At 50.6% G+C, this 18,119-nt stretch overlaps 1 protein-coding gene across 9 annotated transcripts in view; it reads left to right on the forward strand.

Annotated features, from left to right (window-relative positions):
• The first annotated feature begins 1,165 nt into the window (after positions 1-1,165).
• The window catches only part of ST3GAL3 (ST3 beta-galactoside alpha-2,3-sialyltransferase 3), a 189,868-nt gene continuing 172,914 nt past the window's right edge, over positions 1,166-18,119 (forward strand). Inside the window, exons 1-2 of one of the 9 annotated variants that reach the window (XM_048312278.1) lie at positions 1,166-7,486; positions 13,323-13,467. In XM_048312278.1, the coding sequence (XP_048168235.1) occupies positions 13,353-13,467 (115 nt within the window). In that variant the 5' untranslated portion in view covers positions 1,166-7,486; positions 13,323-13,352. Of the gene's footprint in view, positions 7,487-7,865; positions 8,758-12,541; positions 12,605-13,150; positions 13,468-18,119 lie in introns of those variants that run through there. The other 8 variants (XM_048312276.1, XM_048312274.1, XM_048312277.1 and 5 more) reach the window with 8 other exon arrangements.

An 18,119-nucleotide genomic window follows, 5' to 3' on the forward strand; every position in this document is an offset into this window, starting at 1 on the left:
AGCATCTTTTACCCATGGACCTCCAGAGACACTTCAGACATGGGGATCAGATGGTTGTGAATGTGAGCTAATACTAGTTAATATGCTTGGACTCTGATTTCCCCAAGTGCTGCTGCTTCTCTTGAATACAATATCTCTGCAACTTTTGGGCTAATTTTCTGGCCTGTCCTCCCAGAAGGAGCTTCATTCCTGATAGCCACAAGCCATTAAAAAGAAATTACGGTATCCTGGGTGCAGGGTATGGATGCTTTTCGTGTGGATGGTGGGTGCTGATGAACTGTAGGTGCAGAGGAGCAATTAACTTGCAGACAGTGCCATGGAAAACAGGAGTGGTGTGATACAGGAGAGCAAGGAAACTGGTGATGGGGAGCAGCCTGTGTGGTTAGAACTGTGGTTGCCTGTGGTGGATGGCTGCCCAGGCCACTTGGCTCTGCAGCAGGAACACAGCTTTGCTTGTCTAGGCCCAGCAGAGCCAGGGTAGGATGAAGGGAGCAGTTGTGTTGGCAGCCAGAGATGGGTCTGTCCTGACTCCTCTCTGGCTTTCCCAGTTCCAGCTGGATAGATGTTTCCAAACACCATTTAACAGCTGGTGTCCACAGGGACTGGAAGAAGTGTAAATGCTCATATTCTCCTGTTACCCCTTTCATATGCAGAGGTAGCACAGGGCATCCTGCTTGGACCCTCAGCCATCCACAGAGTGGGGCTGGGGCCAACCCTGCTCTTCCTCGCTGGTTGGAGGGTGACTCCTGTGGGAGCAGAGGTCTGCAGTGGTATCACCAGCAGGGAGACCCCCAGCTTGGGCCCTCAGCACTGTGCAGAGCCTGGCAAGGGGAAAGGACATAAAAAGACCTTGGCTCTTCTCTGTCCACAGTCAAAGCGGGTGAGGGGCTGCCAAGGGCTTTGCAGCGGGGAGAAGAAAGACAGCATTCATGGGAGCTGCGTGACTCCGAGCTGCTGGGCTGGGAGCCAGGCGCGTCAGCACCTGATGGGCCAGCACACGAAGAAGGGCTTCATGCTCCTCACCACCTCCAGAGGAGCCCTTTGAAGGGGTCCCAGCCCAGTGTAGTGAGGTCTCTCCTGCCCCACTGCCCCGCCTGTTCAGGGCTGCACTGTTGCCTGTTTGAGGCATTTCACTGGCACAGTGTGCTGGGGAGGTCTTTCCCCAGGAGCCTCATTCGTTCACTGCTGCCCTGGACCATGCTGGCTGAGACAGCTGCCCAGGATCCCTCCTGCCTGCCTGTGTCCTCCATTCTCTGTGTCATCTTGTGGGGGCAGATTTGAGGGACCTGGATCAGTCCTTTGCCCATCTGTGCAGACTGCAAAGAAGCAGCCTTTAGTCGTGTGCACTGGCTGTTTGGAGGCTGCACAGATCATTCCCAGCGAGAGTACAGGGCTGGGGCTGTGGGGGTGGATCCTGGGGGCTGGACAGTCATCATCTCTCACAGCAGATCCCCACCCCTTCTCCAGGCATGCTGGAGTCTGCCTCGAGAATCCTTCCTCCAGAAGCCACTGGACAGAAGAGCCCTTGTGCAACCTTTTTGGAGATGTGCCTGGTACCTGCTGAGGCAGACTTTCCACTTCCCAGTGAACAGATGCCTGGCTATGGCTGCGCCATATGGTATTTTGGTCTCACTCATCTCCCAGCACAACCTGTCCTCCAGCCCTACAAGCAGGTGAGATTGCTCAGGGCCCTGATCCCTGGGGACAGCTCCCTGCAGGCTGTGGGAGCTGCCTAGGGTCCAGTGCAGGGAGAGGTGCAAGAGGTCTGTGCTTGGAGTGTGTCCCTCTGGGAAGTGCTACCCAGTCAGTGTGGCCTTGATGCTGGATCACCGTTCCAGGAAAGGTTTGGCTGTGCAGGGGGCTTGCCCTGCTGGCCCGGGATCTGACGAAAGCACACCACGCAGTGGGGGTGAGTAAACAGCACTTCAGGTTTGCGGCCAAGGATGCTTGTGACATCCTGGGGACACTTGTGAGGATGAAATCTGGCTCTGCCTGCCAGCCAGGAGTCTGTATCAGAGCCAGAATCTCTGGTGCTGGATTCATGATCTTACCCTGTAAGCCGTTCCTACAAGAGCTGGTACATCCCTCCTGACTCCTCCAGCAGTGTCTGCTGTTTTTCCCACTCAGTCAGGTTTATTGGGCGAACAATTGCCCGAGGCTCAGCGTCAGCAGCTGTCAGGCCCTGTGGATTTGGAACATGCAAGGATGGCAAGGGAGGAGCTCGCAGCTTTGCCCTTTGGCAGTATGTTGCAGGGCACAAAGCCAGCCTGCCCTCTTCCTGGCCGAGCTGGAGATTTGGCCCCTTGCTTTTGTGCTCCTCTGGCATTTCCTGTGGGCTGAGGGCTTGTCCCACTCCTGCTGTGGCTGCTCTGCTGGCTTGCCCTCCAGCTCCCTGTGCCACTATGTTTGCACACACAGTGCTGTCAGTTCAGCTTCTTGGGTGCACTTCTGACTTATCATGCTGCCTGGGCAGCTCCGATTTCATCATTGTTAGGGGGTCATGGCAGTGTGCTGTAAAACTCTGTTCCCCTCTTCCCCACCCTGCTCAGTCCCATGCACCCAGGAAGGACAATGCCTATGGAGCTGTCTGCCCTGGCCAGGACATCCCCAGCAGTGATGCTGTGCCTGGCTGAGGTGCTCTGTGCCATGGTCTGACCCTGGCACCTCTCTGCTATGGAGATTTCTGCAGCACAGCACAGGATCCCAAGATCCTGTGCCAGCGCAGGGCAGAGGAGCTGGTGCTTCCCCAGGCACTCGGGCAGGGACCAGCCATTTCCATCTGCATAATGGAGACTGTAGCACAACCACCATCAACCCACTCAGGGATATTTTTAGGCCTGGCTGTGCTGATGAGGGAGAGATGACAGGCTCACTCCACATCCAGACAACGCAATGCCTCTCCCAGCTGCAGCCACCTGGTGCAATGGGAGAAGCGTGGGCTGTTCCCCTAGGGAAGGCAGCACTGACCAGGTGTTCTGGCTCTGGGCTTGCTGGGAGCAGCTATTGGTGCAGGATACCACCATCCTCCTCCCTCTGAACTCGTGCAGCTTCACTGCTTTTGAGAGAACAGGTTAATTAATTCCCCAGATCTCACTGGCTCTTGACCTTGAGGGTATTTCCTGGCTTGTAAAGGAAAAGGAGGGAGGAATCTGAAGCTGTGGGACTGAAGTATGGGCAGTGACATGCTTGCACATGGTCACCTGCTGTCACAGAAATGGGGATCCCCTTCAGCTGAGGAGTTTGGCTTTTCTGCAGGGCCTGAGGCTTGGAAAGTTCTGTGGAAGAAGGTATCAAAGCTTCCCCTTTTAATCAGAGCCCTGTGTGGGGCTGCAGCTGGTGGAGTGGAAGGAGCAGTGATTTGAGGGTGTCTGGGATGAGCTGATGGAGGACAGGAGATCTGGGACATGAGGCTGTCTCCTGTGGCCAGGCGTGTCTGAAGCTGGTCCCTCAGCACTGCTGGGCAGGCCTTGCATGAAATAGGTGCCTGATGCCCTGGACACACACAATGACACAGTGCTACTGGGAGGTGCCGTTGCCAAGCCATGATTGTGTCCTGGGTGCTGGATGAGGGGAGAACTGTCCAACACAGTGTCTGTAGCAGGATTGGAGGGAAACTGGGATGGGCTGGAGCAGGCTGCTCTACCCAGCTTCACACCAGGGCTCACATGCCAACCCAGGTAGCTTGTAGGTGCTGGACTCTCAACACGGGGCTTGTCTGGGTGGCTGCACAAAGCAGTGGCACTAATCTACCCCATCCACCAGGAACCAATCTGTCAGGGAGGGTGCCACTGGTACCAACACCTCACTGTGTTTGGCTTTCCCTGTCCCTGCATTGGAAGGACCAATTCAGCTGCAGGTGCAAATCTCCCTCAGCTAGCTGCTGAGACCTGGAAAGTTCCAGCCCTGAGCAGCTGCTTCTGCCTGACCCCATGGATCTGCCAGCATCCGCCAGCATAGCGGTGGTTCAGGTGATGGCTGCAGAAAGTTCATACTCCCTTGGCTGTGGCACAGGGAGTTGGCTCCCATGGAGCAGGGTGGAGAGACTTCATTGGAGAGGCTGAGCTCTGTCCCTACCTTCCTGTGGCTGGGCAGGGTGGGCTGCAGCTGAAAACAAGGACCTGCTGGCCTGGCTGTTCCCCACGACTGCCAGGAAAGGGGCAGAGTCATCCACAGCTGGCAGCTCTGTACATTCACTGTTTAGGATCCCACTTACTATACAAGGATCCAATGTCCCCTTAGTCCTGTTCTCAGTCATACCTACCACTATAGATTTGTGTGACTTTGAGTGATGTACCTGGGGGCGTTGAGGTGTTTCAGCAGCACCTCTCTGTCTGTGTCCCCTGTCTGTGGCTGGCAGCTGCCTCTTCATGGCTGCTGTTATCCCACATCCTGCCAGCAAACAGAGCACCCAGAGGTACTTTCCCCTGGCTGCTCTAACTCCCTGTTATGAAAAGCGGCTTCAAGAATGCACAGGTTGCCACAAATGCTGAATCTCCAAAACCAAGCATGTTTGTGTCCCGCAGCAGAGTACAAACCCTTGGCCACATCCTGCAGCACAGGGGTCAGGGCAGGGCAAACTAAGCCCTCAGCCCCTGCAACCTCCCACACAGCCCCTTTGGCCCATGCCATGCTGCGTGGCTCCTCTCCTTTCTTCCTTTTCCCAAGAGGGAGCAGATAAGCCTCAGCACCCAGGAGTGGGGAAGGAAGGCACTGGGACGCGGCAGGGCTACCTCAGCTGGCAGCTACCCTGCCAGCCTGGTGCCCCATGCCAGGCAGCCATTCTCATGACCAACGGTGAAGCACCTCCACCAGCAGCACCAGCATCTCCTCCCACCACCTTCCAGTGACTGGCAACATTTGAGGTGCCTGGTGCTTTCCCTTCCTCCTGCCTCTCCTTGCCCCCTGCCCTTGTGCTCCTTCCCGTCTCCTTGATCCCTTTACTAAGCATCATGCTTGCCCTGGTCTCAGATGAGTAGGAGGTGGGATGCTGTCAAGAGCATCTCTCTGGGCACATGGCCCTGCACCCTGGGAGGTGTTGATGTCCCTTGGTGCATCACGGGGTATTGAGAGGGGAAATCACCCACACAGGAGTGCAGCCTGTGGCTCTGCAGACAATGCCCTGGGAGTTGCTTACCAGAGGCAGCAGTGCTGACCATTTCCTCTGGGCACAAGGGGAAGAGATCAGAGTGACACAAATGGGGAAGGTTTGTAAACCTGAACTCGGGCACTTGTGCTGCTGTGCTTATGCTGTGGGTTTTGGCATCGACTCACTTGGGCATGTAGGGGAGAGATAAGTATGACTTACGGAGCTGGTTGCTGTGTTGTATGAAGGTTGCTGCTGCGTTACTTGGGTTCAGAGGTTGCAGGCATCAGGCAGCAATGGAGAGAAGGTTGAGGTTGAACAGAATGAAAAGAGGAGCCCATGGCCAGTGGCCCCATCACCACAGCAGGCCAGCTGAAGGTGCACAAGGGATTGCTCCGGTGCAAGTAATTAAGTACTGAAGCTCCAGGCTGGAAATGAGCACTGCTGCAGGTAGTGTAATGCCACAGAGCCAGCTCAGGCTGTTGTACCTGTTTTTAGAAAGACGTGCATGAGCTGGAAGAGCAGGTGAACAAGACTGTCCTCAGGCAGAGCCTTCTGCACCTTCCCCACTGCCTTCTCTGGCGTGCAGGAATCAGTCCTGGCCTCTTTTTTGCTGCTGTAGCTGTTTGGACAGGAGATCAGGAGGGGTGCATACAGGTCAGGGCAAAACAGAAAGCACATCCATGCAGTATCTCCTCATGCCTGAGCCACAGATGTCAAAAAATTAAAGCTGAGACCTTAAACTTGTTGAGATCTAGTTGAGATCTAAACTTACTTTGCAAGCTGCTGCATGGTGAGGATGGCTGCCCCTGCAGCCGTTGGTGACCATGCTGTACTTAATTTCAGGCTTGAGTTTTTCCCATCTTCAGTGTCTCACCTTTGGCTCTTGCACTTCCTTCTGCCCATACCGGTGCTCCATTCCCTCTGGCATTGAGGAGACCACTCCTGGGGCAGTTAAGTAGCTTGCACTCCTCACATCCTACGCAGCCATATTTGCCACATTTCCAGCCCTTAGCTCCTTTTTTTGTGGTGGTGTTGCTGCTCCTCAGGATTTCTGTGCCTGTTCTGAAGTTTGGAGAGCTGGACCAGACATCAAGTTGGCTTTGCCAGAGCTGTAGCTCTGCTTGGAAATCGCCTCCGTGCCCCTCTGACTCATGGCTCTCACAGCCAAGGTGCTGTGCTGCAGGCTCATAGCAGCAGTCATGTGTGGGGACAGCTCTTTTTCAGCTTTTTTCCTTAATTCTACCTCCCAGCCCTGCTTTCAGGGAGATTGTCCACCCTGCGGTAAAGCCTGTCCTCTCCATTCCCAAGAGCCTTCCTTTACAGCCCACCACTGTGCTGTGGGCTGTGATCATTTTCCCAGGCCATTCAGCTCATGCTGTAGCAGCCAGCAGCCTGTTCAGTGTTTTATCAGCCCCAAATGTAAGCCTTCATCTTGTCATCTAGACAATTGATATTAAGACCTATTAAATGGCACTGGACCAGGGGTCACTGGGGTCTAGGTACGCTTCCTGTTGTTGATGTCTCCCCATTAAGTCTTAGCTCACTGACAGATCTCAGAATGTAGCTGTTAATACATGTAGTTGTTAATCTACTTGAGTCTTATTAATTCTTTATAATACATACTCTTAATTAAAATCCTACAGCATTATTGAGAGCAATGGAGAAGGCAAAGTGTTCTCTATAGATGCTCCTGCTCTCAACAGCCAGAAATTTCCTTTTGCCCAGGGAGGAGTTTCCCTGTGTAACAGCCTCAGGATGCCCTTAGCTGTGCTTTCACCTACCCAGTGGCAGTCTGAGGGTCTCTGCCATTTCTCTGCCCATTGCTTTGACCCTTTAGATTATACTGGCCTCCTAGCAGCTGACCATTCATTAAAAATTAACACATGTGTTTGGGAGAGTCTGTGATTAAGTCATCAAGTTGTTTGCAAATTACTTGGGCCTGTAGTATGAGTGTAGCTAGTTTGGGGAGCTGCAGCCTCTCCTTGTACCACTGCTTTGCCAAATTCCCTCCTCTCTGTGATAGCATGTGAGATGGAGTCACTCCTGCCATTCCCATTTGAGAGGAGGCAGTGGCTGGATGGTACTGCTTGCCTCGCCTGACTCTTCCAGCTATTTTTATGGCATGAAAGGGGATGGGGTAATGCCAGCCTGGAGAGCTCAGGATGAACCAATTGAGGTTCATAGCCATCACAGTTCTAACCATTTCTGAAATTCAGGTTTATTCAGCAATCATCTCAGAAAGACAAGGACAGCACCCCTGGCTTTGGGGAGGCAGCATGGCCACAGCTGGAGCTGGGCTCATTCAGGGTTCCTGCGGCACTGGCATGAAGAAATGCACTGTGATATCCAGTGATGGCATGTGGGCTGAGCAAGACTCCCTGTTTCACTCCCAGATCTCAGGTATGCTTCACTGGGGAGGCTGCTGGGGGGAGGTTATTTTAGCTGGTTTCTTAAGGAGTAGAATTAAAGATGGAACTTTCACCTAGCCTATTAAGAGGCTGTGTTCATGGTGTGCAGCCCAGTAACTAGTCAGTGCACAGATTCCACAGTGAGTGCTGTTACTCTAAACAGTTTTGGAAAAATATTAACAGGCTTTGCAAATTATTTCCAAGACTGTCAAACCAGCCTGGATGCCAGCAGCCACTGCTTGATTCTGTGCTCTCCTCTCTTTCATGGCACAGTAACCTACTGGGAGCAGGACATTTGCTTCTGGACGGCTCACCAGGGCTCAGCAAACCTTCCTAAGGCCAAGCTCAGCTCCCTAAGCCACCCCCCCCCCCCCCCAATGTGGCAACCATGACATCCATGATTCTAGGACAGTGAGCAAGTGAGGGAGGTGTGTGGAAGTGGAGGTGTCCCCAGCCACCAAACTCCATTCATCAGTTCCTGGATGTGCAGCTGAGATACAGGTGGTTCTAACCTGCCAGCAGGGGGTCTGGAAAAGATCTGGGACAATCTTGCCTGAATGCTTATCCTGATGCTATGGTAGAAGGGACTAATGCAGCCCTTTAAGAGAGAAAATAGGAAAAAGCAGATTAAATCCCTATGTCAAAGCATTAGGGAGGCTCATTGTGGGATTCTACATCTTGAAAAGGATTCAGGAAAATCAGAGAGCTTCTATACAGCAGGAACACAAAAAACGGCTTGAGGGTGGGAGGAAAAGCCTAGCAGAAAGAGAATTAAGCGACTCAGTATATTTAGCTTTTCAGAAAGACGGATGAGAGGGGGTTTGCCTGCAGCATATGTATAGTGTCACAAAGAGAAAATGCCAGGCTCTGAAAGGCTCTTTAATCAAGCAGAAGGCAGAACAAAATGGTATGTCTGCAAGCTGAAGCCAGACACAGGGAGGTGGGATGCTCTTCTAAACGTGAGGGTGAGGGACTTCTGAAACAGACCCAGAAAAGTGGGAGTCTTCAATGCTTGTCTTCAATTCAAGCCTACCTCCTCTCTTGGAAACTATGAGTGAACCAAACCTAGCGTATTGGAATTACTGCAAGGAGATGAACTGCTGAGCAGGGTGCTGGCCGGGGGCTTGCACTAGCACAGCCACCTGCCAGGAGGGACCATTGGGTCACTTCATCTGAGGAAGATCCTGGGAAACTGCTCCAGTCAGGCAGAGCACTTGGGGAGCTGATCGGGCAGGCTCCAGGTGTTAACCTGCGCCCAAAGTGGTAAGTGGGATTCTTTGCTGTTGAAAACATCTGGAGGGTGGCAGAATTTTTGAGCCAAGTTCAAATTGTTTAACTTGTTTTGTGTGGACCTGGTGCTGATGCTGTTTAACATTTCTGTTCTTAGAGTAGCCAAAGCACCAGAAATGTAAAGTGTTCTCCACAGTCTGTTCACGTTCAGAGTCTGCATTTAAGAATAATGCATAATGAGTGTGTGAGATGAAACAAGTTTGGTCAGAGAGATAAGACAAACTACAAGTGTCTTACAGCCCAGATTGTGTTCCTCGAGCCTGTGCATCAGCAGAGGTGATCTCTGTCTAGCCATTACTGGAAAAAGATGTTTGCTGTGGTATATAGTGGTATCTAATTAATCATAAAATATTGCATTAATTAGTATCAGGTCTGATTTGATGACATTTAATTTGGGGAGAAGGATTACAGTGTGAGTATCAGAATGGTAATTTTTATAGGGTAAAGAAACACAATGAGATTTGAAGTCTCTATGAAGGAAGCCTGGAGGCTGATGTGTGTATTTGGCATCTGATGCAGATAGCTACAGCATAACTTTATTTACTGGTGGGAAAAGAACCTGTAGCTGTTATTTATGAGGTCCCCCCATATAGTGTGTGGCTCAGCCACCATGAAATAAAAAAGCAGGCAAGTGTCAGTTCAGTAGGAATGCCTTGTGGTGCTCAGCATCATGCACATGAGGGAAATTTGCAGAGCAATTTTGGCATGCCCCAGGCAGGCTCCTTTCAAAAGAAGGGCAGAAGGAAGCTTTGCTTATGGTCACACTGGTATATCCAAGTCATGCTTAGTCCAACATGAGTGTCTCTGCAGCACGGATGCAGGGACACAGGGGTGGGACCCCTCACTGTCTGCTCCAAGCAGTGACCAGCCCTAACTGTCTTGTGCTACCTGCTAATGCAGCCGCCAGCTGCACCCTCTGCCAGAGCCTTTTTTCCCCAGATCATGGCCAGTGCTGCTGTAGGAAATGCTCTGCAGACACATGGGTAGCCACAGGCTCAGCAGGTTTGCTGTAAGTGGGTTTTGTTGAGCAGGATGGGCTGGACCATTTGCCTGATCATTTGGTCAGTTTGGCTTTGAAAGGCTCCAGAGCATTCTGGAAAGCAGCACAGCAATATGATAGGATTTAATCAGACTTAATTATTCCCCTGCTGTCTATCTCCTAGCAACATCCAGCCTGACATCTGCCTGCGAATGAAATGTGTAAGCTAAGTAGGAACATGTTCAGACTAAAGTCCTGCTACTTGAACCAAATCACTCCACTAATCATTGCCTTAATTCATCTCATGGCCATCAGACAGCTGCCAGGTGCTGGTACCTGATTTTCCAAGACACAGAGCGCTCGCCTTTTGAGTTTTTTCCAGGCTGGCAAGAAGGGTGACTTCATCCTGGGCTCTTTCCAGCACACTGACACCTGATAACGGGGGTAGAGTTTCCTGAGTGACAAACACGGGCTCAGGAGCGAGCTCCAGACTTGTCACTATCTGGCTTCGTGCTGTAGGTCCCGGCTTATCTCATCACTGAAATCAGATCACCTGCGGTGCCCGCACACCGCGGGGTTCAAATGCGGTATGGTCGGGGGCAGTTTAGGTGAAGCTTGGGAACAGCTGGAGCAGATGTGGTGCAGTGGCAGCAGGCAGTGCAGCAGCTCTGTGTCACAGGGACAAGGCTGGTTGAGGCAGGGAGAAGAGACCCAGCTTACGCAGATGGAGGGATGAAGAGGGGAAGTGAGGAGCAGGCATAAAGCAAAGGTATGTAAAGTAAAACTGGGCTCCAGCCAGACATGATGTGGCACAGGAGTAGGTGCGGTTCCTGGAAGAAATGAGCCCAGCAGCAGAGCCGGCGCCATCGGAGGAGGCTGCCCAGGCCAGCCCTGGCAGCCAGCTCGCCATGAAGCTGGAGGGAAGGGAGCTGCCTCAGATGAGTGAGCGCAACGAGCATCCTAAGGAAGTCAGCCCTGCGAGCTGGGGGTTGGTGGGGCAGCAGCTGGGAAGGCAGACCTACAGATGGACAGGGCTGCATGGATGTGGTCGTGTCCCCTCTCCACATACCTCCTCAGGGGGATATTGGTGTCATGATACCTGGGTGCTTGCTTGAGTCTGTTGGTCTCCTGTGCTATATCTAGAAGTTGTTGGCATCCAAAAAACCTGATGTCGTATGAGTGTGACATGTGTCTCCCTTTTGTCTCTGCAGAGAAGCATGGCAGCTCTGGAAACCTGGCTGCGTGGGTGCCACACTTGCAACTAGCTCACACTGACTTCATTTGTGCAGAGCATGAAGTGGGGTTTCTGGCTGTGAAAGTGGGGCTGTATGAGCTCCCACCAGCGCTCCCTGTGACCAGCAGGCACTCTGCCTTTTGTCAGCTGCCAGGAAGCAGGCTCGGGCAGTGGCCAGCCAGCTCTGTGCTGTTCAAGTCAGTGTCTGCCATTCAGTATCGGCACCTGGGCTCACCTCAGTGGGAGCTGCCACCATGCTGGACATGATCCTACTTAGATTCTCTTAAAATCACCTTTTGTTTCCCTTCTGTTATTAGTGATTCATGGAGGGTCACTGGGCTGGTCACTGAAAATGCAGGTTTATTCCTTATGGTTTCTTTCCTTTCAGATTATTTTCCTCCTCGTGACTAGTAACTTCCCTTTATCATTCTATCCCTGAGAGGCCTTAAACTAGAGTTTGTCACTTGCCCTCTGCCTAAGGAGCATTAGAAGGCTGTGGGACCAGCAACAACAAGGGCAATGCTGTGGGAAGAGTGTGGTGCAGGCTGGCCCCAGTGCTGCTGTGCTCACAGGGCAGCTGTGCAGTGAGAAGGTGGAGACTTTAACATACCGGGAAGTGCGTGGAAGTTGCACTGTCTGCGTGGCGTGAGCTGTGCTGTGCGGTGGAAGGGCAGCTGGTGGGGTCCGTGCCGCCCGGCGTGGTCCGTGCAGTCTGGTGTGGTCCAGTGGTGGAGGCTGTGCCACACCGGGGAGGTGGTACAGAGCCGTGCAGGAGGTGGGCAGGACTTTTTGGGTGTGCAATGCTGTGAGGGTTTGCAGAAGCCGGAGGATGGTGTGAAGGCAGTGGCTGGACTGTGCAGCAGGCACAGGTGCTGCGTGGGGCAGTGACGGAAGCACCCTAGGGCTGCGTTGCCCTGAGAGGCCATCGGAGGAGTGCTCGGCGGTAGGGCAGTGCAGCACTTGAAGGGAGACGCAGAGCATTCAGTGCCGTGCCTGGAGGGGGGGCGATGCCGTGTCACTGCAGGGGCGCAGCGGCCGGGCAGGAGCTGAGATGCCTCAGCTGGCGGAAGGTGCAGTGATGTGGGATGACAATGCGGAGCCTCACAGAGGGTGCAGGGCTTGCAGGGGTCACCCAGTGCCATGCCTGGAGGAACCGCAGTGCTCTGGAGGTGCCACGGCGTGATTGGGGAGCGGCGCCTGTATTTGGAGAAGGAGCGATGCCCGGCAGGGGCCGTGAGGGGGGAGCGGGGCCGGGCCGCGTCCCGCGGCGCCACCGCCACGCGCTGATTCTGGGGGGCGCGGGGAGCCCTCCGCGCACGCGCACCGCCGCCCTGCCGCAGCGCTCCTCCGCTGGGGACCCGCCGCCCGCCCGCCATTGGCTGCGGACGCCTCCCGCGATTGGCCGGGGCGCCGCCCCCGCGCCGTCCTATTGGCCGGCGGCGGCCGCTATGCGGGCGGGCCCCGCCCCGCCCCAGCCCGCCATTGGCGGCCGCGGCGCCCCCCGGCGGCGGCGGGTCCCGCTGGGCGCGCCCGGCATGGCGGCGCCCGCAGCCCCGCGCCCGGGGGGCGCAGCCGGCGGCCGAACGCCCGGAGCCGGCGGCGGCCGGGTGAGGAGGGGCGGGGGTGGGCCGGGCAGGGCCGGTCACAGCGGCCGGCGCGGCGAGCGGGGCCCGGCGGGGCGCGGCGCGGCGTAGCCGGTAGCGGAGCGCGGCGAGGCGGGAGCAGCCCGGCGGTGGCGACGCCGCTGCCCGTTCAAACGCAAGCTCCAGCCGGCCGCTGTCAGCTGGCGGGGAGCTGCCGTCCTGCCCGAGCCCGGCGAGCCCCTCTCCCTGGGCGCCGGTACCGCCTCTAGGGCAGCGCGTCCCCGCAGCGCGGAGTGCCCGGGACTCCTCGGGGCTCCAGCCGGGACCGGCTCTGCCCCGGCCGCTCCCGCGGGCCCCGCTGTCCGCGGGCCACCCCCGGTGCTGTGGGTTTGCTCGGTGGCGTTTCGGGAGGACGCGGTGCTCGCCAGGCCTCGGCGGCCAGGGCCGTGCTGGACTCGGTTGTCTGAAGTGAGCAGGAGCGGGGCTGGCGCTCTGTCACAGCGTGGCGGTGACTCCCCGCCTCTCCGAAGCGGCACTGAGCCTTGTGACGGCCAGAACAGGCAGCTGTCTGGGGTGGGAGTTCTTGTTTCAGTGGTGTGCTTTGGGGAACGTGTGTGTTTTACCTTGTGGAGAGCATGGTTTGGCATCTGTGTCCAGTTATGGTGGGTATGGGATTGCATGTTTTGGAGAGGATGCCCGTTGGATAAGGTGGGTCCAATCTCAACCTGTTTTTCTTTCTCAGGTCATGTAGAAGAGCAGATTTAATGTGAAGATGGGACTCTTGGTGTTTATGCGTAACCTGCTGCTAGCCCTCTGCCTCTTTCTGGTACTGGGATTTCTGTACTATTCTGCCTGGAAGTTGCACCTTCTCAGATGGGAGGATTCAAGTAAGTAGGAGCACGGTGCAACTGTTTCTGGGCTCCCGAAACTGTCTGTTAAATAGTTGCAATAGTGGTGAGGTGGTTCTGATTTAGTAGTATTAGAGGGATGTGATTAAGCCCACTCAAATGCTAGAGCTTTTAGCATGCTTAAGGGGTCGAATTTGTGACTACCTAATGCTCTTTATGGCTTTACTTTTATTACTGGGTACAAGAGCAGGTTCATGCTTTATAAATCTAGTGTTAGATATTCGGTTCTTGGAATATTCTGTTAGTTTATGATTCCTAATTGTCAAAATAAAGAGTTTATATTTTGAGGCTTTTGCTTCCTGAATCTTCTGTATATTTTAAAATATCGGAGACAAGTTTGGGTTTTTTCCTCTGGTGAATTTTGATTTCTTTCTGCATGTGCTGGTTATCTCATCATCTTACTTTGTCCTTCAGAAATCCTCATTTTCCACTTATCTTCCATGTTGTTATCTGCCAACTCTCTGTCATCTAAAGGATGTCTCTCAACCTTTTTAAGTCCAAAGAGACATCTGACCACACTGAATACAATCTGAGGATTGTACTGTGCAGTGAGGCCGTAGAAGGTTACAGTTGCAGTGACAGAAATTAGGCTGAGGTTTGATTGCTCAGTTGCTGCTCTTATTTTAGTTTGTGTTGATTTTGCCTGCATGCAAGAACTATTTATTGAAAATATAAAAACAAGAAAACAATTCCCTCCTCTACCCCCTTGCCTAAAACACAAGCCAGCCTTCCTTGCAGCTGTTCACAGGCTGTTTCAGATGTTTCAGAGCTGACTGTTGCTCCCTGGATCAGCAGCTGAGAAACACTGATCTAGAACTGACAAGAAGCTGCTGGTCAAATTTCTTCTTCACTGTATTGCGTTTCTCTCCATGCTGATAGAGGTTTCTGCTGCAATATTTCTTAAACTTAGCATTTTTCTACCTCTACATGCTCCAAATCTGCTGTTATGTGCTCTTAAGGAGTTTTGCATGATGACAGATGATGACTTGGATATGACACTTGTGTTGATGCACTGATTTTGACAGGAGAAAAGGTGCTTTGGACTAGAACAGGTATTGTAAGATTAAATTTGTAAAGGGAGATGCATAGTGTCTTTCTGAGCAGGGATTTTTTTTCTTCAGGTTTGTGCTTCAGAGAGGGAGTTAAAAATCTTGATTATGACTTTCTGAAAAGTAGCACTTTTGTTGACAAGGTGTAGAAAATCCTTCCTGCATGAAAATAAGTACAGTTGTGATTAAAAGAACAGTTTTGCCACATCTGCTACTTACTTGATGATATGTTATGAAGTTATACCATCTGCCATCCTTTACTTCCTTCATGCCACCAGGAAATCATGTTGGACTTCCCAAAGCCTGCAAAAAACCCTTCATGCCACAACTTGTGTGTGATCTTTGTTACAAATGAAGAAGCAGCTGTGTGTTTGTGTGTTATACACCAAGGTGCTGGGGAGGGTTCTAACTTTATCGAATCCTCTTTGGATTTTGTGCCTTTAGCTTTGTGTGCCATTTGTTATTTTACATCATGTCAGTCCCTGGGGAGTTTTGTGGTAACTTCGGGTTGCAATGCAGTGTTGCAAATCTGTGTGCAGATGCTGTGGATCTCTATAAATGGAACACTTTTACCTAGAAAGATCTCTTAAGTTGCAGCCTAGTTAGAGTGATTTCTGTTCAGTGCATTGTCTGTTTTTGGATACTCAGGATGTTCTGATAGGGAGCACTGTGTGGTAACACAGCAGACCTTTGGTTTTGTATGTGTCTCTCTTTTTCTAATCTTTCGTGTAAAATGTGTTGTCCATTTATTGTTCTAAGTTGCAGTGCTTGCATTAAGCTTCTTCAGCATGTACAAAGCAATGATGCTGGCTTGAAGATTTAGCTTACTGTTCTTTATCAAATGTCACAATTGATGCAGGATATACTGTTGTTCCTTCTAGACACTTTTGTAGATTGTGTCTTAAATATCGGATGAAGTTCCTTGAAATATTAGCATAAGCAGCAGTCTAGTGTAAAGGGGCAAATGTTACTTTTGAAACAGTAAAGATAGTACCTGTTTTCAGTTGGTCTTCAGAGTTTTGTATGTATCAAAACCCTTTTTATTTATTGTGTAATTTAACACAGGAGGAACTTATGCAAATTTAAAGTAGAAATTTAAAAGCCCATATTGGGAAACTTGATATGAAGAGTTAACATTAAGCTTCTATAAATTAGCATTTGGAAGCTAACAAATGACGGATTTGAATTGACTTGTTTAACTATGATTAGGCTTCCTGGAGAATGTGTAATATGATACAATGTATAATGGGGCAGTTATACTTTGTATTTACTGAAGGGGAGCCTTGCCAGGTTAAGTGCATGAGAGAGGTGGTGCGAGGTAACTGTTGTGGTTTTATTTCCTGAATTACAGCACAGTGCATGACCTTGTAAATTTCCTTCCTTAAGACTGATATGATAATGCTGATGTCTCCAAAAGCAAAACTAGGTCAGATGTGTTAATTTTTGGGTCCTTAATAATCAAAGATTATTGATTTTGTGTGAGTTATCTTCTATTACAGCATTTTTGCTTTTTTTGTGACCAGTGTCTTTCATCTGTTTAATAGTGACTCCCTAGCTTCAGCAGTGACATTCATCTTTGTTCTGTTCTTTGTGCTAGAGGAGGCATGAAACTAAGCTGATCCTGACACCTGACACCCTTGCAATCTCTTCAGAGACTGGTTTTAGTAAACTTGACACCTGTGTTTAATAATGGAAACAAACAAATTTGTTGTAGAGTATGGTGGAAAACACTTGATCTGCTTATTTGCTGCTTATGTAGTTTGTTCACTTAATGTTTTAGAAGATGCCTGTGTATATCCAATTGCATGTATTGGATGAATTTGAATAGTCTCCCTGACATTTGGATGTTTGTGTGTTTAGCTGCTAAAGTAAATGAATAGCTAAATTATTTTGTTTATATGTACATCTGACCTCTACAAGAAAGGAGGCTAAACTGGAAATAGACCGAAAGATACACATCAATGTTTCTCTTAGTGTTCCCTTAACATTAAATGTTCTCCACTTAATGTTAAATCTGCCCTCCTTGAGTGATGCCTTAGTGAGTACTGTGAGATTATTCTCCTTGCTGTGTGACTCTACACCTTGCCAAAATACAAAGGAGAATAGGAACTAGTTAATTCTCTAAGGCTTATCTCTACTGTGACAAGAATAGATTGAATTTGGCTAATATGAACTAATTAACATTGAATTAAGTTCAACTGTTTCTTCCATTCAAGAGAAACCTTCAGTGATTGCTACCCCTCTCTCATCCTTTTAGTGAGTATCATGACTGGCTACTCTTCCCCCAAGCCTTGTTTCATGTCGGTGGCAGTATATTGTTAGTTCTCAGAGCAGCAGCAAAGTACAAAAATAAGGAGTGTAACACTGAATGCAGGAGGGCCCTTGAGTTCTGGTGACTGTTGGGGGTATATGAGCAGGATTTAGGACAGAGGTAAGATTTCCTTTTTCTCTTTCCTGATGTTTGTAATGCAGCTTCAGTCTCTGACAGTAGTGGTAAGAGATGTGCACCGTCCCCGCATGTTCTTCCCAGACAGGAAGTAACGGTGGATTCCACAGCCCTCTGATGAAGTGTCAAGTTGCACGGAGGTGTGTTGAGCACGTAGAACTGACAATGTGATGTGGGAGACAAACAAGGAAATGAATAGTTTGTAATCAGGTTTAGCTGTCCTGAAAATTCCAGAAGGAACTTAGAGGAGCAAATAATGGTACCGCTGTTCTTTGTGTTTCTGGACACTTGGTTGTCAGAGAATTCTTGCATAGTAATGGTAGTGATAGGAGCAGGCTTTGAAGGTCTGAGACATGCAATGCAGCCTCCTTCCTAGTAACTTCCCATCCTATTCCTTCCCCTTCCCTGATACGTTTGGCTCTGAGGAGGAAGGAAGATGTTCTCTGCCAGTGAAAAGATCCAGCTCATGGGATGGTGCACTGTTCTTTGAAAAATGTGGTGGGAGATGGAATCTTGCTGACAGGCCCTCCTAGGTTTGCTTTATCAGCTTGGAGAAATGCATTTTTATGCATAGCAAATTTAATACTGATGTGTGTTACTTAACCTGATACCTGTATAGCTGATTTTGCAACTTCAAAATGAATGTGTTGTAAGGAAGAAGTGATTCCATTTAAAAGCATCCTGGCAATGGAAATATTGGACTCGTTCCCCCAAGGCAGCTTTTTCTTTTTCCCTCTCTCTCAAAGTATTGAAATATACTTGGGACTAAGACAGCGTGATGCTATTTTCTTGTTCTCTATTGTATTTTTCCCTACATTAGCATTGAACTAATTTTAAGAAATATATACTCTACATGAAGTACTTTTGCCAAAACCCACGTTAATACAATTTGAGCTTGTCAGTTTGAATGTGGTTTTTGAAACATCTCCAGGTATGTTCTGTTGATGTCTCCTTAAAAAAATAAAGTCACTATTCTGTCATCTGTTGCTTTATGTTATTTTCAACTCTAATTCTGGAAAGGCAGCTGGAGAGATAAAGCTTTGGGAAGAGATTTTCCAAAGGTATTTCAGGACCCTTATCCTTTTTACTCCTTTTTTTTTTTTTTTTTTTTTTTTTAAAATGTCTGTTTCCAAGGG

This window comes from Corvus hawaiiensis, chromosome 9 (assembly GCF_020740725.1).
Source record: "Corvus hawaiiensis isolate bCorHaw1 chromosome 9, bCorHaw1.pri.cur, whole genome shotgun sequence".
In the NCBI taxonomy this organism is placed as follows: Eukaryota; Metazoa; Chordata; class Aves; order Passeriformes; family Corvidae; genus Corvus; species Corvus hawaiiensis.